The sequence below is a fragment of the Parasteatoda tepidariorum genome, chromosome 7 (genome assembly GCF_982258835.1).
Source record: "Parasteatoda tepidariorum strain Cologne lab strain chromosome 7, Ptep-v5.0, whole genome shotgun sequence".
NCBI classification, from domain to species: domain Eukaryota; kingdom Metazoa; phylum Arthropoda; class Arachnida; order Araneae; family Theridiidae; genus Parasteatoda; species Parasteatoda tepidariorum.
Genome location: NC_141761.1, coordinates 105,782,391 through 105,807,151, shown reverse-complemented (window position 1 = coordinate 105,807,151; position 24,761 = coordinate 105,782,391). Strand labels below are relative to the sequence as shown.

The 24,761-nt window shown below is 29.4% G+C and overlaps 1 protein-coding gene across 1 annotated transcript in view; it reads right to left on the bottom strand.

The window, feature by feature from the left end:
* Positions 1-329: 329 nt before the first annotated feature.
* The window catches only part of Arp8 (Actin-related protein 8), a 29,954-nt gene continuing 5,522 nt past the window's right edge, over positions 330-24,761 (bottom strand). Inside the window, exons 4-13 of the mRNA XM_016054151.4 lie at positions 23,964-24,068; positions 21,797-21,970; positions 19,908-20,018; positions 19,085-19,200; positions 15,644-15,794; positions 12,169-12,243; positions 10,020-10,166; positions 6,379-6,580; positions 4,275-4,432; positions 330-528 (exon numbers count right to left, since the gene is read on the bottom strand). Coding sequence (XP_015909637.2) covers positions 385-528; positions 4,275-4,432; positions 6,379-6,580; positions 10,020-10,166; positions 12,169-12,243; positions 15,644-15,794; positions 19,085-19,200; positions 19,908-20,018; positions 21,797-21,970; positions 23,964-24,068 — 1,383 coding nt within the window. The 3' untranslated portion in view covers positions 330-384. The remainder of the gene's footprint in view (positions 529-4,274; positions 4,433-6,378; positions 6,581-10,019; positions 10,167-12,168; positions 12,244-15,643; positions 15,795-19,084; positions 19,201-19,907; positions 20,019-21,796; positions 21,971-23,963; positions 24,069-24,761) is intronic.

Below are 24,761 nucleotides of genomic sequence, written 5' to 3'. Positions count from 1 at the left end.
TAGACATTTTGTTTTCTGGGATACATTGTCCCAATCATACTTACCATTGAGACAATAAATATCATGAAACAAAATTTTAGTTTCTGTTTTGATTATTTTATAACTGTAACTTCTGGTTCCTATAACTTCTGGTAATATTTTCATTACTCATTCTGATATTTTTGCAATATTCAAGACGATTGGGACATATTGTCCCAGGAGATTTCCAGGAAAAGTGGAACACTTTAAACACATAGTATACTTATTTTGATATGTCAGTATTAATATAAACTGCTTTTCATACTTGAATTTTGATGCTGCAAAAGTCTGGTCAAAATTGCTAAAGAAGCAAAAAGAATTACATAAAATTCTGTACAGTTTATACACAAAAAATTCCTATAGAATTCACCATATGAATGGAGCCTTTTCTCTCAATATTTTTACATTGTACTTCATCCACTCTTTCTTTTTAATCCAGAGTTCTTGTGCAGTATCTAAACAACTCATCAATGCTGCTCCTTTCCATACAGTAACTCGAGGGTCCATGTCCTGTTTCAAAGTAAAAGTATTTACAGTCGGACCTCTATTTAACGAAGTCGCTATATGAAAAATTCGTTAAATAGAAAAGCACCATTTGAAATACTTAAACAACGCAAAATAGGTTTTAAATTCAGAAACACTAGACATAGTAATTGTGAATTATTATCTACGAATAATTTCATAAATCTTAACCATAAAATAGAACAAAACATTATCCAGTGTTACACTACCATGCTACATACATTTTCAACTAATGAAATGCAAACAAAAAGGAAAAGGGATTTTACTGCTTACTCTAAAAGTTAAGTGTCTGCGAAAATCGATTTAAGGTCGATTCGCCCATAAAATGCGTTAACAAGTTTGAAATATTTTGAGAAATAGAGGAAGTAGATCTCAAAGAAAAGTTCGTTAAAAATTCACTTCGCAATTTGGAAATTATTTTACGAAGAAATTTCCAAAATGTTTTTGGTTCCTCAAAAAAAATCGCAAAATGGAAGTTCGTTAAATAGAAGTCCGACTGTATTTACATATTTTCATTGCACAGGTTGCATTTAAATAACAAAATTTAATATTCTAAAAATTTTAGTACAGTTGGACTTCTATTTAAACAACTTCCCATTTTGCAATTTTTTTTCGAGGAACCAAAAACGTTTTGGAAATTTCTTCGTAAAATAACTTCCAAATCGAGAAGTGAATTTTCTATTTAACGAACTTTTCTTTGAGATCCACTTTCCCAAAATACTTCAGAGAATTTCATGGAGGAAATGACCTTGAATTGATTTCAGTAGTCACTTAACTTTTAGAGAAAGCAGTAAAATCCCTTTCCCTTTTTGTTTGCATTTCAAACGAAAAATTCAGATAAAATTAACAGATTTTTATCAATAGCAATTAAACTTAAAAACGCATGTGGTAATTTATGCTTACCAATACTTTTATAATAAATGCAGCTATAATTTAATACATAAATTTAGCTTTTTTTTAGTTGAAAATATATGTAGCATGCTAGTGTAACACTGGATAATGATTTCTTTTATAATTAGTAGATACAAGTTCACAAGATAAAGGTGTATCAATTGCCATTTCAATTATGTCTAGTGTATATGAATTTAAAACCTGTTTTATGTTGCTTAAGTACTTCGAAGGTGATTTTTTGTTTAAAAATTTTTCCATATAACGAACTTTTAATCCGGATTTAGCAACTTCGTTAAATAGCCTAGGGGTAAACATTCAGATAGTCGTGAGACACAAATTAATAGGATGTTTCATTAAATTTTAAAACCGTCGTTGAACAGTTGACCTAATTTTTGGGTTTCTGACTACTAGTATTCAAATCCATAGCTGTAATTTTCAACCCAATCCAGAAGACAAGGGAACTCTTGGATCAAGTATTGGGAGAAATTTGCCTTCCTGCATTTGTGTTACATGGAGAGGAAAACCTCCCACAGTCAGTCTGACGGCAAGGAGACTCTAACCCATGATCCATCAACTACTGATGATATTTTATGCAAATGGAGAGAGAATGCTCTATCCTCTGAGCCACCATGACTCCCTCCCAGGACTAAGGAGACTTACTATCTGTGTTTGGTGAGTAGTATAGGAATTTACTTCTAGATGTCCTTCCCAGCTGGCAATGAGGATGATTGATTTTTTTTTAATTCACAGCAAAGATGTTCAATGAAATTTAGAGCTCTGAGAAGGCCAGTACAGTTTTTGAACACCCATTTTGTGAAACCTTGTCAATGTGTGAATGGAGCAGTTATCCAGCTGTAAGAGAAATAAGCCTTCTCCTAAAAAATATTGCCATAGAGTTGGGAGAACAGCATTGTCCAGAATTTCCAAAGTATATCTTTTGAGCAGTGATGGCTTAGAAGATAGAGCGTTTGGCTCCCAATGAGGTGAACAGGGTTCATATCCCAGTGATGGCTGATTGATACGAATTCCACATCCGGCTTGCATTGACAACAATGCTGACGGAAAATATCCTCAGTGGTAGACGTATAATGTGTTAGTCCCCTTGCCGTCAGGCTAATTGTGGGAGGTTCTCTTGGTCTTCCTTTCCATGTAGCACAAATGCGGGTTAGTTCCATCAAAAAGTCCTCCACAAAGGCAAATTTCTCCCAATACTTGATCCAGGAGTTTCCTTGTCTTCTGGATCGGGTTCAAAATGACAAGCCTATGGAGTTGAACATTAGGCTGTTCTACAGCATTCATAAAATGACCATGTTTTGTTGGTAAACATCAACAAGTGTTTGTTAAGGAGTAAAGAACACGTTAGTCGGAAATGAATTTAAAAGTTGTTTAAATTTTGCTTGAGTGTTTTTAGGGTGAAAAAGAAAACACAGTTGAAGAACACAGTTTGGGTTGACTGTTGAATCTAAGCAGACGAGGCAAAAAACATCCAACAACCTGTGATGCAATACCTATAATGTAGAGACAACAGATGCTGTTCAAAATCGACATTGGGAATAAATGTACAACCTTAATTCGCAATAAGTAAGCGTAAAAATTGAGTAAGCGCAAATAAAAAAAGTTATGAGCTGGCTCTAGTGGGATTTTCTAGAGCCCTGAACCAGCCTTGGGAATTTCTCTCACATCCTTCAAGAAATCTATATTCAAGCTCTACAGCACATGCGCAATGGCATAACTCGGATGGTCAAAGACAAGCTAAAGAGATGAATCGTGGCTGCCTAGCTTGCATCAAAAAGAGCTTCCTCAGCTCAACAGGAATAACTTGAGGAAGATCATTGGTCTTCTCACAGGACAGAGACACCTCTACATTATGGGTATTGAATCTGATTCTCTTTGTGGAAGTCGTCATCTTGAGGAGGAGACTTCACGACATATACTGTGTGATTGTGAGGTCTATTCTGCTCAAATATTCGAGCATTATGGGCAATACTGCATTAAGATCTGGTAATTACAAGATATTCCTATCAGGTGTTTGCTGAAGATTTGTTTTAGCTAGAAGACTTTTTTTGCTAATCACGATTTAGAGTTTATGTGCAATAGACCTTTGGTCGATGTACCGTACTCTTTGGAACTGCCCAACCAACCCCAAAATCTGTTTCGATTTTGTGATGCACTCATAGAAGATGTGACATTAGTATTTTGATTGACTCCACACAAAAAAAAGGAATCATTCACTTCATTGATGATGTCAAAAGTGCATGCCACTAACTGATGTTACTTTGAAGGTGAATAAAGGTATTTGGTTTTAGCTATTAAATGAGTTCATTTTATTAATTCTATTTGAACAGTAATTTTTATATAGATGTCAACTCTACTATATACTACAGGTTTAATGAAAATTCCCTAAAATTGAGTAAGTTTTCTAAAACAAATCCCTACTGAAATAGAATCTTTTCACAGATTATAAGCTTGCTTGAATTTATTTAAATAAGTAACACATAATGATGAAAGCTCATTTATAAAAATAAATGTAAAACTTTGTTCTAAAATGTTCATGTTTATTTTTATACGGAACTCCCTTTTTCAATTAAACTGAAAAATCTTTAATATTGAGTAAATATAAAGCATTTTTACTAATTTGATGACCATAAATTCCCTATGTGTAAAATATTTAGTACATCATGCAATTTTTAAATAATTTACTAAAATCTACGGGATTTTTTCCTATCTTTGTTGGCAGCTATGATAGATGTCTGTTTGTAGATTTACAGAACCAGTGGTGGTTTGCACCACTAAAAAAGGTTTGGAACTATTGATTTTGACTATCAAAAAATTTTTTAACTTACTTTAGGCCTGGTGATTATGTCATAGGGATCTGCCCTGTACATTCTCGGAACTAGAGTCCTGAATTTGTTGTGAAACCATGAATGAATTCCTTGGAACATCATGCCTCCACCAACAAATAAGATACAGCTATACATTTTTCTCTTCACTTCTTCAGAATCTAAACAAGGATAAAGAAAATTGTTTCAAGTTTAAGGGAAGATAAAAATTAACAACATCGGGTTTAGCTGTTAAAAGCTTGATAGATAATCTTGATTAATAAATATTATAATAAATCAATATTTCTTTACATCGAACTTATTCACATGGCGTCTAATGGTAAACATAATAAAATGTTGGGGTTTTGGCAATCTTTAATGAAATTTGTTAAAAACTTTTTAAACCACATCCTACATTATAATCATATGGTAAAACGCAAGTAAAAAGAGCTGTAATTTTCCCAAATCATCATAATACGTTAAACACTTTTTTTTTTCTTTTTTAGGAAAAAAAAAAGTTTGGGAGTGGAAAATAGATGAAGTTCAGGGGACATTTTAGGAGGAAAAGTGCAATTATGAGTCATAAAGCAAAAAGATACTGCTTGTATAAGGTTGACAATGCATATTGAACCTATAAATATATTGTCGCAGAACGTTTCAAAGTTCTTGCGGGAAGATTTTTCTTTCAAAAAGTTAAAAAAATTACATTTCTTCTCAACAGAATGCAATATTTGAATCATACCTTTAGATAATAATTACTTTTGGCCGATAGTATCATATATCGATTGTATTTTGTCAGCTATTGATTTTCACATGGATTTTAAATATCCCAATATATTTCAAACAATATGGAAAATTCGAATTGTGCATTTGATTTTAATTACTTTCTAATAATATTGCTATTGATTTCTTGTTTTATAAATCCAATATTTTTTATTACAACAATCTAATCCCCAAACGAAACACACACATTCGAGAAGTCCGATTTGTGCGAATTCGTTGGCGATCGTTTCTCAGCAATTACTCAATCAAGCGAAGAAGAAAATAATTTTTGTGCTTCTCCCCTCTCCAACAAAATGTGAGAATATCACCGATAATATTAGAATAAAAAATCATATTTTCATGAACACAGTGCTTTTGTTATTTTAAATTAGTAGGTTATTATTAAAAGTATCTTGCAAAAAGAAAAAGATTATAGTCCTGTCGCAGATAGCTTGAAAAATTTCTTCCACAGTATCTAAATAAAACAAAGGAATTTTGCATTCTTGCCAATAAGAACAAATTTCTGAGCCTTTGAAACCTATCGCTTTACTAACTAGCAGAGGAAAAAAAAAAATACAATCAGAGTCGCTACTCAAAAATCTGGACAAAAAAGTTCCTACGTATACCCTTTACATATTATTCAAAATATTTCAAGAGGAAACACACTATCACTGAGCTTTTGTGTGCTGTTCTAACTACACTAAATTTAATTAGTGGAGGAACTTAGAGAAAAAGGTACCACTGAACATATTTTAAACAAATAAAGTTATAGTAAATGAAATAGTTTAGTATGGCTGAAATATCCTTAAATCTCTCATAGACACTTCAAGTGGCCACCATTTTTTGAAGGACGAAAATAAGAACAAAATTCCCTGTTATTTTAGGCGATATTTAATTTTTCCAGGTTTTCCCTGTGGAGTGGCAACCCTAAATACATACTCACCAACTATGGGCAAAATCACAGTAGCAAATTACAATCTTCCAACCTACCATCATTTTCTAGCTGCCGATTGTAGTTTGCTTTTTTAATAGTGATCAGAGCATTTATTGTGGCCAAGAAGTACTTAGCGTTGATTTTATAAATAAACACATTTTTCCACAAGCGTGATTTTTTTGTGTTTGTACATTAACACATCATTTTAAACCATACATTCCTAAACGAAAAACATGCTTCCGTATAATCAACCACCCCTCCAAGTTTATCCCATGATCTTGTAGGATCACCCTGTACCTATTTTGTACTCAAATCAAAGCAGTCATACTTCTCACAGTTAAATGCTTCCATTTCTTTTTAAATTTAAAATTATCATAACAATAACAGATCATAAAATTTTTAAAAAAAAAGTATGTTCATATAAAAGCATACCACAACGTTCAATGCTTTGAAGGATAGCTTGATCAACTCCAAATAATTGATCACAGCTGATATCTTCCATTTCTTTAGCATTTGGATTAGTGGGTGGATCAGCTGAATCCATGTCTTCTTCCAATAGACTAGCATTCAAATGAGATTCATCCAGAGCAGATTGGTCAGGATGACCTTCGGCTACGTCCTTCACACCACGTCTCTGAAACAACGAAATCACGTCAATTTTAAAATGAAACAGCAATATATACTTGTCAATGAAAGCATTTGTATTAAAGGAAGTCAATTTGTTTTGAGTACTCATAATGAAGCACCCACCAAGCATGAATAATAACAAAAACATTGTTTTATCTTCCATCATGCCCGGGTAGGGGGTCTTAAGTGAATGAGCACCATGTTTGAGGTTTTAAAAAAATTTCAAGAAGAGAAAAAAAGTTGCAATTTCGTAAAACAATCTAAACCTTTAACAGTATTTAAAGGATATTTACTATAAGTGGCTCACTATTATTGCAACTTCAAGCTAAATATCAAGCTTCCTAGGTTTTTGATATTGGTGAATGTTGAAAGCAAAAACATGGCTTTGTTTTAAAAGAGCTAATTACGAGGACAGTAAGGTTCTCTTCTCCATTACTACAAGAGAGGTGGAATATAAATACTATTGTTTTTTTAATCTTCTTGCTTACCTTTGTTTAGGTGACTGACAACACATAAACAAAATTTTAAAAAAACTCTAAAATCAAATAAATTCCATTTCAAATTTGCAGATTCCAGTCCAGGTGCCTTTATCTTCACTTGTGTCTTCATAGACTAAATGATTTCATCCATATAGTTAAGTTAATGTGAAGCAACATTCAGGGATGCTACTCGCAAAATATCAAATTGTCTCACCAGAAATTGCATTTCGTCTCAGTTAAAATCTCTTTTTGGCTCAGTTTGTCTCAGCTAAAATTATTTTTTTCACTCAGTTTATCTCAGCTAAAATGATTATTAATCAGTTTGATAACAATATAAAGATAATTTTCAGGATCCATAAAACCATTAATAGCATACTAGGAGTACTACAATTATACATACATTCACTATTGCTAGGATTTTAAAAAACCTGCATATGATTGATTATAAGAGTCCACAAAATTGTTTTATGGACTCTGTTGTTTTCATATATATTGCATTTATCATTTATGCCAATGAATAGTATCTGTTCGAGAATTTTACAAAGTAAATTTTAACTTTCTTATTTTTTAAAATATAATGGTGTTAACTTTCTGAAAAGAAATATCTATTTAGTTTCAGTAATTCAAAAGGGAAAATACCCATTTTATTTTGAGCTCAAATTTCATCTCAAAATATATAACTATTCAGTTACAATGAAAGGTCTACAGATTTCAATAATTAAAAGAGAAATTCAGTAATTAAATAATGAGAGTTTGAGAAAATGCAAATAACACAAAAAAAAACACTCTTTGATAGAATTCAGGAGGTGCAGTGAAATTTTGAAATATTTTAGGTAGGAATTTTTCAAGAAAATTTTAGGGAGCACTTAATAGCCAAAAATTAGCATATATACATTTTTATATCAAAACAGAAATATTTAAAAACTATTATAAACAATTTAAAAAGACACATATAAATATAATTTTCTTTCTAAAATGACTTGCATCCTTTATTAAGTATAAAAGTAAACTTTTTAGTTTATTGGTATTGACTAGTAGATTGTATTTTCTTGCATTCACAAGATTAGTTAGTTGACTATGTTCTTTTAATTTATATAGCTAAATATACAATCATAAAATGTGATTATGAATGCACTTAGTAATTGTTTAAATGCAACAACTGTAGAAAAATATATCACATCTTTACAGTAACTAATTCGAGAAAAAACTTAATTCTACTTCTTTCTAGAATCGGGAAACTGGATTTTAAAATTGCGTGAATATGAATTGCGATTTTGGGTTTTAAAATCGCGTGAATATGAATCGCGATATTGAATTACAAAATCGTTTGAATATGAATCGCGATTTTGGATTTTAAAATCGCGTGAATATGAATCGCGATATTGGATTTCAAAATCGCGTGAATATGAATCACGATATTGGATTTTAAAATCGAGTGAACATGAATCGCGATTTTTGATTTTAAAATCAAGTGAATATGAATCACGATATCGGACTTTAAAATCACGTGAATATGAATCGTGCGGTTGGATTTTAAAATCGCGTGAATATGAATCGCGATTTTGGATTATAAAATCATATGAATATGAATCACGCTGTTGGATTTTAAAAACACGAAAATACAAATCACGATATTGGATTTTAAAATCGCGTGAATATGAATCACGTGAATATGAATCGCGCAGCTGGATTTAAAAAACACAAATCACGATATTGGATTTTAAAATCGCGTCAATATGAATCACTATTTCGGATTTTAAAATCGCGTGAATATGAATCACGATTTTGAATTTTAAAAACACGTGAATAAGAATATCGCTGTTGGATTTTAAAAACGCGAAAATACAAATAGCGATATTGAATTTTTAAATTGCGTAAATAAGAATCACGATGAATAATTTTTAGATCACGTGAATACGAATCGGAATGAGTAATTTTTAAATAGCGTACAAATACGAAAAACGAGATCTGATATTACAACTGCGTGATAACGAATCGCAATATTGGATTTAAAAATGCGTGAATACGAATCGCGACGTTGGATTTTAAACTCGCAAGAATACAGATCGCGATATTGAATTTTTAAATTGAGTGAATAGGAATTGCTAGTACGATTTTTAAACAGCGTAAAAAAGTCGCAACACATAAGTTTTAAATAAGTTAAATACGAAAATCGATGATTGATATTAAAATCGTCTGATTAAAAATCGCGATTTTAGCATATTCCAGCGCAATTCCTAATATTTAAAATTCCGAAAATCAGCCAAACGAAAAAAAAAATCATATATCGGTGGTCGAAACGAAACACTTAGACTCCTTTCCACTCTATAGCGGAAGTCGCGGGAATCCGACTATCGTTCCGGCGGCTTGGGTTTCTCTAATTGGACTCCCTAAAAATTATAGTTTTTGGAACATGGTCGAAAATTTTAAAAATTGGGAGAAAAAAAGCGGATTTCCGCTTTTTCGTGGAAGTCTTTCATCCCTTGGAGACGTGAACGGCAAAATAATCTCCAATGACTCACGGCAATCGGATTAATATTTGAAACTGAATTCAGGTTTGCCAAATTTTGGACGTTTTGTCTCAGAATGGCGCAGCTTTGGCAGAAACTGAGCTGAATGTCGCAAAATGGCGCAGTTATGCCGTTTTGTCTCAGTTTGTCGCAAATGGCGCAGGCGTAGCATCCCTGAACATTGTTTAAAAAATCGAATTACGATAACGGGAGGTTCTTTTGCCCACAAAAACAAGTGCCTTCATTACTACACGAAAGGTGGTACATTTTTATTTCCAAGCGTAGCATGCCTTTTTTTGCGTATGGCAGCTTATATACAAAGTTTGAATTTTGGTTGCGTTTCAAAATAGAAAGTGTACTCTTTTGCTCATATTCGGAAATGTACAGTAATTTTAATTTTAGAAAAATGTATAGATATTTTATGAATATTGAGAGAATAAATGGGAAGAATACATACTTGAGTTTGAATAAGATACTGTTCATCATAAGGATCGTCTGGCAATCCTTCATTTCGAGTGTGAGTTTGAACCTTTTTAGGACCCGTGATGCCAAACAGCTCTGGGTGAAATAAAGCTAGGGGAGCAATCAAACATTCATCGCCTACCTTAGGGGGGAAACAATAAAGATAAAAATGCATAAAACTCAAAAAATTTTTGAATCGTAAAAATCATAAAATTTTTTAACCTCAGCAAATCTCTCATTACTTTTTATATAGACAAGAAATATACTTAATAATGTCAATACAGTTTAAGCTCAATATAACGTTAAAACAAGAGATCATCATATCGTTAGAGCATAAAAAATATTATAAATGTTAATTCACAGCAAAAATATTCTTGATAAATTTTATCAAAATGATGCTTTAGTTTTATAAAAATTTGGTAAATAACTAAAAATTGGTAATAACTAGATTTTTTTTGGATATTGCATGTACTTAAAAGTACTCATTAAAATGATACTTTAAGTAAAAATGTGATAAAAAATAATATGCTGGTCCTGGTCTGCCTAGATGTATTGATAAATAACATGCATCAAGATAGCTGCCAACATGTTTAAACTCGAAAATAAACCACACAAGAGGACTAACATTTTCCTTGAAGAGTGAATACAAATATCAAACAAGAAAAGTATGATCATAGTACCAACATGGATCAGAAAAAAATCTGGCAAATTTTATGAAATAATATAAATTTGATAATAACTGTTGCATTATATATCAAATATTCTACACACAAAGAATTTTAGGGATTCTTTAAGTCATTTAAATACACACTAATAAACTAAAAATTGTTTGCAACATTTTCCATTTCTGATTACTCACAATTTTGAATAGTAATAGACATTTAATTCATTAAAGATTTAATTAATTAAAGAAGGAAGTTGAGAATAAAAAAAAAACTAAAAAATTTTTAACCGAAAAAAAAAGAGAAAAAGCTTTAAATTGATTACTATTCATGATGTATTAGTAATACTTATTTAAACATGTAATAAAATGCATAAAAAAATTTTTGAACAGGTTTTTTTTTAATGAAATTTACTCAGTTTTCAAAAATGGACAAAAACCAGGCGAATTTTTACTAAATCAGTAGACCAGGGAAAACTGACAAACTCCAGTAGTCTATTGGAAAATCCAGTAGAGTTGGCAATTATGGTATCATTGATAAAACAAAGTTATGCATTAGAAGCAAATAAATTATGAATGACCATATATTACAATCATCTAGAGCATGGGATAACAATTTAGGGGGTAATGTCACTCTTTTCACATTTAAAAGAGATACAAGGTATTTTACATTAATAATCTGGTTCTGGTAATATCAAAGGAAATTTTCTAAGCTGTTCCAAAGTTCTAGTATTTTCTAAGCTGTTCCAAATTGGGTAAAATAAAGTAAGAGAAAGATATACATGAAAAAGAAAACTTGTAAAAATGGAGAAAGCAATGTTTCATTGGTTAAATTAAACTTTTATAAAGATATCACTCATGGAATTGAAACTTAAAAATTACAATTTATACGAAGGTAAAAAATTTGTTTCCTTTATTTCAAAGGAGTTTTACAAGTTTTGTTTCTTGTGTTTACTTTCAAGAACAATAAACATGAGAGACAAAACTTGTAAGAGTGGAGAAAAAATCTTTTTTATGGATAAATTATGTGAAAATGAAAAAAGAATTAAAAGAATGTTTCATGGATTAAATTATACTTTTACAAAGGTATCACTCATGAAATAGAAATTTAAAAATCTTGATTTATAGAAAGGCAAATTTTTTCCCTCTATTTTAAATTAACATGACATGTTTTGTTTCTTGTGTTTACTTTTGAGAAAAGTAAACATAAGAGACAAAACTTGTTAGACAAGAGAAAAAGAATGTTTCATGAATTAATTATTAAAAAATAAAAAATTAAAATTATGCATCATGGATATCACCAATGAAATAGAAATTTAAATATTACAAATTACAGAGAGGTAAAAAAAAAATTATTTCAAATGAGTTTTACAAGTTTTGTTTCTTCACTTAACTTTTGAGGGAAATGGAGATTGGAGAAAGAGACTGTTCCATACAAATTCAAACATTTACAACTTGAAATTCATATAGAAAAACAGTTTACCTTTATACCATAGCGTAAAACTGGTACACTTGGGCGTTTAATGGTAAAGTACTTGTCCTGAACTCCATAGATGTCCTAATTTCAAATACACATTATTAAAATATGTAAAAATATAAATATTTAAAATCATCACAAAATAGATATTATAATCTGGATATATCAACAAATGTAATTTAAAAAATGATTGTTACATTGTTACAATTACATCTATTTACAATAAGAATGCATGTTTAAAACCAATAATGGGGATTAAGGAAGTCAACGGATGGTTAATATGTACCTCTACTTTCTAGTTTCTGCTGTTTTATATGCAGTGTGCCACAAAAATGAATTACCTTGAACAACTTTTGATCTATTGATCAGATCTTCACGTTCTAGGACTAAATCTTAATGGCTTGAGGGGGTGACCTCAAATATGCTAAACAATAAGTACAAATGATATTTTAAGTTATGAAATCAGACACAAAAACGTACTTTCTCTGAATAAACATACCTTTTTTTGGATTTCTAACCCCCAAAATACAGTCGGCAGTCGCAATTCGGGAAATGTTGTCCTCATAGTTAGGTCAGGAAAGTGCTCCAAAGTTTGGACAGCATAATGTTAAGCTATTTATACATTTCGCCATATCTGAAGAACTTTTTTAACGAAAAAAAATAAATAAATGTTTGCACTAGATTATAAAATTTGTTTATCCTAAGATATTTCTATGCAAGAAATAACTTTCAGCAAATATTTATTTATTTATTTTTATTATTTTATTTAATAATGGTATAAAAATAGAATTGTAGTACTTGTATAAAAGTTTTTGCATCATTTTGAAGATAATAATTTCACACGACAAATTACAAAATTTGAGCAAAATAAAATAATGAGAAATCGAATTTCAAAGAAGTCAGATAATAAAAATTCGATTTCTCAGGAACTATTCAACCGATTTTGTATTCTGCCAAAGCATATTCCTTAAAATGCTGCAAAAATTTTATGGCCTACAATTCAAAAATTTTCGACCATTATAAAATAAAATAATAAATATTTACTAAAAGTAACTTTTTGCATGGAATTATCTTTGGATAAATGAATTTTATAATTGTGTGCAAAATGTTTTCAATTCACTTAAAAAGTTCTACAATTATAGCAAAATACACAAAAAGTGAAATTAACATTATGGGGTCCAAGCTTTGGAGCGCTCTCCTAACCAAATTATTGGGACCATATTTCCCAGATTACGGCTCTTCCCTATATTTCGAGGGTCACAAATCTGAATCTGTCGGAAAAAAGGCATGTATATTCAGAGAAAGTACATTTTTGTGACAGATTTCGTAACATCGAATATTGTCTGCGCTTATTACATAGCATGTTTGAGGTCACCCTTTTGAACCATTAAGACAGAGTCCTAGAACATGAAACTATGATCATTAGATCGAAAGTTATTCGGGGAAGTCCTTTTTTTTGTGAACTATAATGTATCTCATGATAATAAAAAACAGTACAATTTGTTTACTCAATTCAATAAGTTTTTTTAAAAAAATGCACAAATTATAGAAGTACATACTGTAAAATAATGTTAACATTCTTTTTCTTCTTCTCATTGGCACAACAGCCCAGGATGGGCCTTGGCCTTCTCAACAAGACTATGCCAAAACATTCTTCCCTTAGCCAATGTTCTCCAATTTATTATCTTTAAAACTTGTAGGTCCTTTTCAAGGCAGTCTAAAAATCTTAGGTTTGGTCGTCCTCTTTTTCATGTACCTGTTGGCCTGGCACTGAAAACTTTTTTGGTTGTCCTGCTGTCCTCCATTCTTACAATGTGGTCTGCCCATTTAATCCTTTGAATTTTGATAAATTTAATGACATTGGGTTCTTTATATGATTCGTAAAGTTTCGTGTTTGATCTTCTAAACCAGGCACCGTTTTTATTTATTCCACCAAAAATGCTTCGCAGTATTTTTCTCTCAAATCTAGCTATCATATTTTCATTGCCACGGGTCATTGTCCAGGTCTCACATGCGTATGTAAGCACTGATCGTATAAGACATTTATAGAGTAACACTTTTGTTTTTCTTTTTATCAGGCTTGACTTAAGATATTTTCTTAGACCATAAAAACACTTATTGGCCATCATGATTCTTGTGTGTATTTCTTGTGTAGTGTCGTTTTTGTTGTTAATCTTAGACCCCAAATAGGTGAAGCTTTCAATGGCTTCGAATTTCAAACTGTGTTTCTTCATAGCCAGCTTTTATGCAGGGCATATATTTAGTTTTATTTTCATTGATTCTTAATTCCATCTTAATGGCCTCCTTCCCCAGACATAAAAAGGATTGTGTTAACATTAATATTCTAAAATGTGAAGGTACAAATTTGGAATGTGAAAAGATTTGAAGGAAATTTTCTTCAATCAAAATGCTTCCAAAGCAAATAAAAATCTAAAAATATATTTAAAAACAATGGTTATTTACGTACAGTAGTTAAGATAACATTGATAAAAGTAACAAACCTGCTATATATACACATTTTCTTATTAAAAAAATGTGTGTAGGCCTTTTACTTTCTACTTTCCAAACATTTACAGTTTACACTCATTTTATAAATGTATATTTTGTTATCTTTAAATTAGTATTGTTCTTATGTACCTGGATGTATATAAAGAATCACTATACATTAAAATTAATAATTACTGATAAATAAAGATTTCTACTTAACAGTTGTCCTATTGACCTTTTCTATCTTGTGCTAATAACTTTTAAATGTACTGATAATTTTTGATTATGCTAATAATTCTTGATCGTACTATTGTAAGTATAAACTGGTTTAACAAAAAAGGGAAACTTAAAATCAATTAATTCAACGTCAAATTTTTGACTCATAAGTTGATCAAGATTAAGTACAAACTCAAATAAAAAAAATAATTAACCAAAAAATTTTAAGCAACATTTTAGCATCAATTTATTTCTTAAACTTATCAAAATCGCGAATATTACAAAGAAAAATATAAAATAAAATAGAGAAAATTAGGATAAAGTATATCTTAACAATTCATTCTGTACAATAATTGTGACACACAAAAAGATAGCTGCACAGTAAATAACTCGAAAAACAAAAATAAAAGTTAAAGACTAAGGATATTTTATGTCAGCACTGTAGTTAGTGCAAACTGGATGCGGAATTTGTATCAACCAGTCATCATTGGGATTCAAACCCGGTTCACCTCATTGGAAGGCTATCCACTGAGCTATCACGGCTCGACTTATTAACACTTAACAACACTTGGCAATAGCACCATCTGTTGAGGAATAAGAGAAGTATTTTTGCCATCAATGCATATTTTATCACCAATTTTTTTTAAAATTCTTCTACAAATAAGGAGAAATTTGAGAATACATGAATAAACAAGAGATAGTTGTAAAATTGTAAAATACAGGAGTCTTCGTTAAAAAAAAAAGGAGACTTGGCAGGTATAGAACTATTAGCACTTACCAAATTTACATGACACAGTTGTTCTTTTAACTCCTGCACAGTTAAACAGTCCAATGGAAGTTCTGGAGAACATTTGTAAGGGAAACTTAGCTTTCCTAAAAACCAGTGGAATAAACGTGTTATGTCATTTCCTCCATAATTAATGTTGAGCCTATTCAAATAAAACTTACATTTATATTGAAATTCAAAACAATTAATTTTAATATTTTTTATTATTTAAACATTTTTTAATTTAATATTCATTAGAAGTGTCAAGTGCTTTTACTGTAACATGAACAAAAAATTATTTATTTTCTAATAACCACTATAACCCATTTAGATTAAAGTGAAAAATAATAGGAGATGTATAATAAAAAGTTGATAACATCCCATCTTGGTGATACAGTGTAATATTTATAAATTTTTTCAGGGTGCATAGCCAGATTTTTCAACAAAAAATAAACACCTTTTAAGTACTTTTAAAGCACTCGAAAAATATTTTTACTCACTTTCCAAAAAAAAAGTCCTAATTAGGATTTGTGCAGTAATAAAAAAAAATTTCCATGGTTTAAAGTTCTAAATTTATAAACATAAAATCAATAAAATTCAAAAATATTTTCAAAAACTTCATATGATCATGATAAAATAATTAGTTTCTGCAGATTTATTTCTGCATTTTTTGTAATTTATATTATATGATTGATATATAATATACTTTAAATGCTATGTATTTTGTTTCTCATAAATTTAAATAGTAATAAGTGCTTAATTCATCAAAGACAGGTAAAATATTTTTTAATTAGTTTAAAAAGGGAGTTCTGAATAAAAAAATAAACTTAACATTTTAGAACAAAAAAAAAGTTTTAAACTTATTTCTATAAATAAGGCTTGCTTCATTATGTATTAGTAATACTTATTTAAATATTTAACCAAGCAAAAAGAAAAAATACTATTGCAATAGGGAATTTTTTTTTTAATTTTTAATTTTAGAAAATTTTCTAAAATGTACAAAAACCAGAAGAATATTTATTAAAACAGGAAGATCAGGAGAAAATGGCAAAAATCTAATAATCTACTGTAGAGTTGGCAGCCAGTAGAGCTGGCAGCTATGTAGCAATGGTAAAATATTTTTGAGATTGATACATAAAAAGAAATTCATTCAGCTCCTTATCTGCAATTAATTTCAATTCTTAAACTTTTTTTTTCCTTTTTTTTTGTGGGATGGGATCAATAAAATTTTGGAGATTTGGTCTTAAACTTGAATTTCTGTGCTTATAAACAACCAAATTAATAAATTCTAAGCTCATAACAAATAAATTCAATGAGAAACGAGCAAATTAACAAAAATATAGAGCACAAAAGTAATCCTTAGTCTTGGCCTCTACTCTTGATCCCATGAAACCTTCACTGCAGCCTATATTTTTGGAAAAATAGCATTGCTTGTTGTTTCATTGCATTTTCTAAAGTTATCAGCAGATGGCTACACAAATTATAGCAGAGAAAATAGCTTTTAATCAACATTTAAAAATTAAGGAAGTTGAACAGCAATATAATTCCCATAGCCTTATAAAAAGTTACAAAAAAATTTAAAATGATTAAAAAAAAATTTTTTTAAAAATGAGCTTATAAGTAGTGGGTTTTAGAATCCACCAACACTATGTAGGCTTTTCTTTTTTTCACACAAAGTAACATTACATAGGAGAAAGCAGGCCTTTAACAAATGAATGAAGTAAGTTTAAATAAACTAATTAAGATAAAATACTCAGAAAGTGATATATCAGTGATCAAAAATGATCATTAAATTAAAAGTTAAAAATCACTGAAAAATGAAAGTCGTTAGAACTTGTTAGAAAAATTACCGAATAAAAAACTAATATATTCTTTAAAACAATATAATACTAATTTATGGCAACTTTTTATAACTTTTAATAAGAGTATCCATTTATTTCAGATCAGTATGCGATTGAAAAATGCTCAAATTAACTTGGAATATTGAAATGTTGAACAGGAAGTTTTAAGTAAATGTATTTATTACGAATTATTTCTAAGTATTATTTATTAAAATTAAAGTATTTATTATTATTATCAAAATAATTATTCACATTGATTATCTAGGAATAATGAAATGATAACAATATTAAAATTAATTTGAAACTTTGATAGCAAAATCAACAATAAAAAGCTCAATTTAATTGCAATATGTAGCATTGCAACAATAACAAAAATCAATTAGTGAATGACCTCCAAGATGTCACATTTGAAAATTCAAATTACCTGCACCTGACCTATGTATTTAAATCCAGTTGTGACATACATTTATAATTAGAGAATACAAGGAGACAACACTTGAGCATGCCCCTCTAAAAAAAAATTTTTTTTTACCAATTAACATGATCTAACATTGCTTACCAGGATTTTTGGAAATTTATAGCTCACTGACTCGAAAATGAACCTTTCCATGATAATGGCACATATATTAAATCAATGATTTGAATATTTTTCTAAAAAATTTTTAATTTTATTAATTAATTTTTTTGCAGCAATAAGGTAAAAATAACAGCTACCTCTATACATACTTTTATACCAAAATAATAAACCACCAAATTTTTCATAAAGCTATTCATATCTCTACTTATTATTTGCTTCACCATTATTTTTTTGTCTTATCTCTAAAAGCTTCCTTAAATTTTTTTTATTTAACTTTGATCAGCATTTCAAAACATTGCGGAAAAATGAAGACTAAAGCAAATTTAGACACAACAATAGTACAAATTTTGTGTAAGCAAGTAAGCACTGAGGCATTTTTTACAAACCCTCATTTTTTACTGAACTCTTATGTCTTTGAACATTAGTGTAATAGAAGCATTAATCACATTTTTTCCTTTTGGTGTGACATCATTACTTGGTATTTCGCAATAATTATGAAAAATAAAAATGTTTTAACTAAAATGTATTATTTTATTTTTATCACAAAATTTCTGCTAAATTATTAAGGAAAAGGGGATATTCGATTGTTAAAAAAAAACAAGTGGAAAAGGGATATTAAATTGATGAATATTAGTCTACTGATTTTTTTCTCAAGACTGATTTCAGTCCCCTGGACTGAAGAGTGGCACCTTCGAAAAGTCAAAAAACATTTAGAATGTTCATTGATTACTTAAATATCATTATATTATAAATTAAGAATCATTAAATAAAAAAAAGTCATAGAAATCTATTAGAAAACCAGAAAGAAAAAAAAAGTTTCTTTATGAAATAAAAAATATCATTGAAATCTATTTAAAAACCAAAAAAAAGTATATATATATATATATTCTAGTACTTTTATGTGATATTCCATCTTCTACACAAGTCCAAACAATCAAAACATTTAGACCGTTCATTGATTACTTAATGATCATTAGATTATAAATTAAGAATCATTGAATAAAAAAAGTTATAGAAATCTCTTAGAAAACTAACCTAGTATTTTTGTGTGATATTCCATCTTCTACACAAGAAACTGCAGTTTTCTGATCCCCAACATCAACAACACATGCAAAACTAACTCCTGCACCAAATGTTGCACACACAGATTCCTAATGAAATATACTGTTTCATTTATTTATATACATAAGTTAGTCACTCAATAACATTAAGTCAAAAAACAGGTAGTCCATAACAGTCAAATATTTTGAAAAAAATGCATTGGATCATAAATTTAAAAATACAGGCAGGAAATGTTTTCAAAGGATGCATTTAATGACCCCAAACCCAGAGAGTCACTCTAGTGCCGCCAGCTGTAGGTGGAGATAAACTTCGTGGTAGTCATCATCAAAGTTGGCCGGACACCCAATGCCTTCCTCTGAAGATTTCTCCATAACGACTTACAATTTATCTTTGATCCTCCATTCTTTTCATTAATTGCCTGAAAATCAGACTGCACCAAATCAATCCATCTCAACTGCGGTCTTCCCCGCTTTCTTGTTTCAGTGGGTCTAAAAAGCAATATTAATCACAATTTCATTTTGCGGACCTCAAATCATGACAAGCCTATATTGGAGTACTATCTTTCTGGAAAATCCAAATCTGCGATTTAAGAAACAGGGTGTTTTCAGATTTTGAACTTAGTTAAACCTCGTTGGGTGAGGTGGGATATCATTGAAAACATTTCACAAACGTGTGAGAATCAAAATTTCTTGAGATATTTGGTCATTTTCATAACATGTAAAATATTAATATATAAATTCCCTTTAAATTATATGATGAATTTTATTTACATAAGGACTGAAGAAGTGATATTTACCAAATGAACAAAGCAGCTCATAAACCCAAGCCTAGTCAGTAGAAGATTAACCATTTCGCGAACGTGCTCTCTTTTATACACATCAGAAATAACAAGAACAGCTCTGAAAGACTGAAATAAAATCATGAGAATTCAAGTAAAATCACAGATAAAAAACTATATACATCACTTATTAATTAACATGAGGTGTCCATGATAAAATATCTGACAAATCATTATTGATAAATTTTTGAAAAGAAATAAAATATAGAAAAAAATGTTTAATTGATTGTACAGGTCTAAAACAAATTCTACTAATGAATAAACATATTCAAAAAGATTTTAAAAAATTATATATTTGATCTTTTCATTAAGTGATAAAAACAATAATGCTATATATATGCACATCTTAATCTATCAGATTTGTAACTAATTTCCTTACTTATTTATTTTCATCAAGAAAATATTTTCAAAATATAAAATAAATTCTCTGTACCTACTACAGAATAACTGCAATTACTCAGATTACCAAATTGATTAAAAATGTCTACATTTTGGAAATTTCTGAATTTTTGATTGCTTACTTTAACTAATAAAGTTGTTGAAACTGAAGCTCCAATATCATACCTGCCAACATTGGAGAAATAAAATAACGGAGATTTTACTAGCAACATTTTTCAGGCTACGAGTAAATTTTTGATACGTTATGCATAATCATGTAAGTCAAAATGAGAAATTCAAAATTAGAAATAATATAAGCACTTACATTCAGGAAAGTAAAAAATATGTATATAAATCTTAATCTAAAAAATATTTCTTTAAACCATTATTTATAATTACTTAAACTATTAACACTCAACATACTATAGTACTGGCAATACCACTATCTGTTGAGGAAGAAGAGAAGTATTTTTGCCACCAGCAGATATTTTATCACCAAAATTTTTTTTATTCAATTTCTTTAGCAAATACAGAGAAAAATACAGGAGTCTTCGTTAAAAAACATGAGACTTAGCAGGTATACAAAATTATAAATAAAGTATTCGATTCAATCCTTAACCTACATGACTTTTCAATAATTTTTTCAGTGAATATTTTTTAAATTTAACCATGGTTTTTACAGCAATACAACACTTAGATTTGCAATAAAGCATTAAATTTTTTACTTTTTAACATGGCAATTCATGTGTACAAATTTCATCACCAAAATTCACATAGTCTAGTTAATCTTTTTTTAAAGCATTAATGATTTATTAGCTAATGTTAAAACTTCATATGAGACTGAGATTTGGCATTGCGCATAGAAAATCATTAATAGAATTCAAAAATTCATAAGTACATGTCACCAAAAAATTCGAAACATAAAATGATTTGACAATGTAAAACATGGAACGCTGCTTAACATGAGCAAATAAAAGTTAGTTGCTGAGAAAATTATAAGCGAAAGTGGAGATGGATCAGCCAAGTTTTAAAAATACCAGAAAAATTTAAAGTTAGAAATGCTTTGGGTTATGTTTCCCAAGATTTTACAACAAAAACTGTACACCTTATAATTCAAAATTTTTTGGACTATTGCCAAATAAAATAATAAAAAATAGTAAATATTTAAAATTAATGCAACAAAAAGTATTTCTACAAATGAGAGATTCAAAATATCCTAAACATTTGAAATATCGATGTAATAATCTGAGACTAAGAAAATCCACAGCAATAAATGGCAAAAATTTCATCATAAATTCACATGGGATCACCACTTTCCACTGTTGATTTTTCACTTTGCTGATATTTGGACATATTTGTTTAAGAATTCCCTGACTTTTCCAAATTGATAAAATTCAACAATGCTTTCTTAAATTCTCCTATCTCTAGCCACCCTATAAATTGAAAAAAAAATCAACATAAAATTATACCTTCAAATCTTTAGGACTAATGTCCAGTAATTTTTGACATGCTGTGCTCCATATAGCTTCTAAGTCGGATAAAACAGAAGTCATTGAACCACCAACGCCAGAATGTAAGTTAAACTGACCTCTTCTAATTGGCCAATGTATGTTGAAGTTTTCTCCAGGTTGTAAACGTAGTGCCTAAAAACGAAAAAAAAAATTACATAAATCATAACTAACAAAAATTCCAAAAAAAAGCAAAATGTTTTTACAACAGTTTCTTGAGAGCCATGGTGACTCCGTGGTTAGAATGTTCGCAATGGCTAGTTGATACTAATTTCGCAATCCGGCTTGCACCGACCAAAGTGCTGATGTAAAAATATCCTCAGTGGTAGACCGATCATGAGTTAGAGTCCTTTTGCCATCAACTTAACCGAGGGAGGTTCTTGTGGTTATCCTTACCATGTAAGGCAAATGCAGGTTAGTTCCATCAAAAAGGCCTCACGAAGGCAAGTTTCACCCAATGCTTGATCGAGGAGTTCCCTTGTCTTCTGGATTGTGTTCAAAATTACAAGGTTACGGAGTTAAACATTAGTATTCGTAAATCCAAAAATTGGGTTGGTTGGTCAAGGATTGTCATAAAACAAACAAAAAGTCTCTTGAGGACTAAAGGGGTCGTGGCAAGATTGTGACACAATAGTCTCCACAATTGGCAAGTTTGTGGCATGTCAGCAATTTAAAATAGCCACCTTTCCTTCTCAGCAGTGTTATATAAAAAAAAACATTTTTATAAATATTTGACAAATAATAAATAATCCTAACAAACAACTATTCGATAAATTTTTGAAGAGAGAAATTATAAATTAATATCATTTTATAACACACATTATATCTCTTATATGAAACATATTATGTAGCTCATAACTGAGATATTAAGGATGCAAAGTAAATAGGCTAGATCTAGTTAATAATATTAAACAAAGGAACATTATTCTACATTATTTTCTACTTTTATGAACTAAATAGATTTAAATCAACTTCTTTTTAAAAACAAACCTAAGAATGAAATATTGCAAATTTAGCATTTTTATGCAATTTCTCATTAATTTTCTAACAAGGAGAAAGGACTTATTTTTTAAGTGATTATATTTTTTGAAAAGTATGGGGGAAAAATTAGAAATTTTAACAAAAAAAAAAAAAAAAAAAAAAAACTCACGAAGAGTAATTTTACATCCCATAAGATTTCTGAAGACTGAAACTCAAATATGATACATGAAATACATATCTAAATACATATTGGTGAACTTTGCTTCTGAGATAAGCCAGTGTAGATCTGAATCTGGATAGAGCTCATGTTACGACATGGGATAGAACCCTAGTGCTTGACAATGACAAGTTGGTGCCTTAAATAATTTTACAAATATGAACAAGAAATTAGATGCTTAATTTTTTTTTTTAATAAAAAAAGCATGATCTGGTGACTGATCTACCACTCCAAAAGACAATTCCAATTCACCAGTATATATGACATGTTAACTCGATTCGATGTTTGGGTACCTTTTAATAGATGAAAGTTGACAATGCTGATAACTACAATGCCCACATTGGTGACTGTAGTGTGTCTACCACAACATCTGGTTTTTAAGAAATATTTGTTTTACTGGTATTATCATAAGTGTGAATATTGCATGTTATAAGTATGATTCTGTGTCAAAATTAAAAGCACACAATAAATTAACAATCTTCAACTGGTAAATTTCATTTATTGAAATAGACACCAATATTTTCTTCTCATAAAATATGCCAGAACTTAGAGAAAAAAAAAGTTTTTAAGAACTAATAATATTTTCACATACTGATTTATCAATCAAAAAACTATAGTACTTAAGTTATAACTAAGTACTATAACTGAGCAAAATTAAATAGAAATTGCAGACAATGCAATTGAAACACATTATTTTTTTTAAAAAAATGCATTGTTAAAAAACATGCTTTAAAAATTATTTTATCATCCTAATAAAGTGTTGAAAAAAATACTCTTAAAATTAAAAAAAAAATGAATACCTGTATGTTAAATACAGATTATCAGTACTAAAGAAAATAAGTAAAAAGTAATCAAAATGTTACAAAAAGGAAGTATACACAGTATGAAAAATGGTATTACATTAATGTTCACATTTTATCACATACTCACATCTTCTCCAATGAAAATATCGTGTTGATCATCAACTTTTGTCCAAGGGATATCACTTTTCCCACTTATTACTTGAGGTTTCACTTTAGAATTATATTCTGTTACCTAAAAAACTATAATATCTCAATCCAAGTAAATATTTAAGATAATAAGATTAAAATTAAGTAAACAATTTCAAGTAACAATTCAAGTAAACAATTTCAAGTAAAATATAAATAAAAATCGAGACAATAGAATTTAAATCTCAAATTTTACGAATTATTATTTAAATGATAAATAATAAACATGAAATTGAATTCATAATTTGTAGATGTCAAATAAAATAATTAAGATTGTATTAATTATTGGGAAAACTTGAAGCTCAATTGCATTATTGTTTTATTATGTAATTATTATTTCTAGGAAAAACAAAGACAGGACAACATTAATAATTAAAGGGTTAAAATCTTCAAAGCAGGCTTTACTGGTTTGATTTCAACTAGAGAATTCAGAATACAGACTATGCTCTTTACTCAATTCCCCCTTATCATAACGACCAATACCTAAAGCAACATTTGCTACTTCCCTTGATATAATGTTATTTCAATGCCGTATAAATTAACTGTTCATTCCAATATAGCAACCAAAATTTAGTCATTTGAATAAGGAAAATTCAAACAAATTATTTACACAATTATTTTCTTTGATGCTACCACACAATGTATGCATAGCTGCCGACATGAATAGGAAAAAATCCAGAAGGCTTTACGAAATATTAATTTCCTGATAACTGTTGCATAATATACTAAATATTTTAAT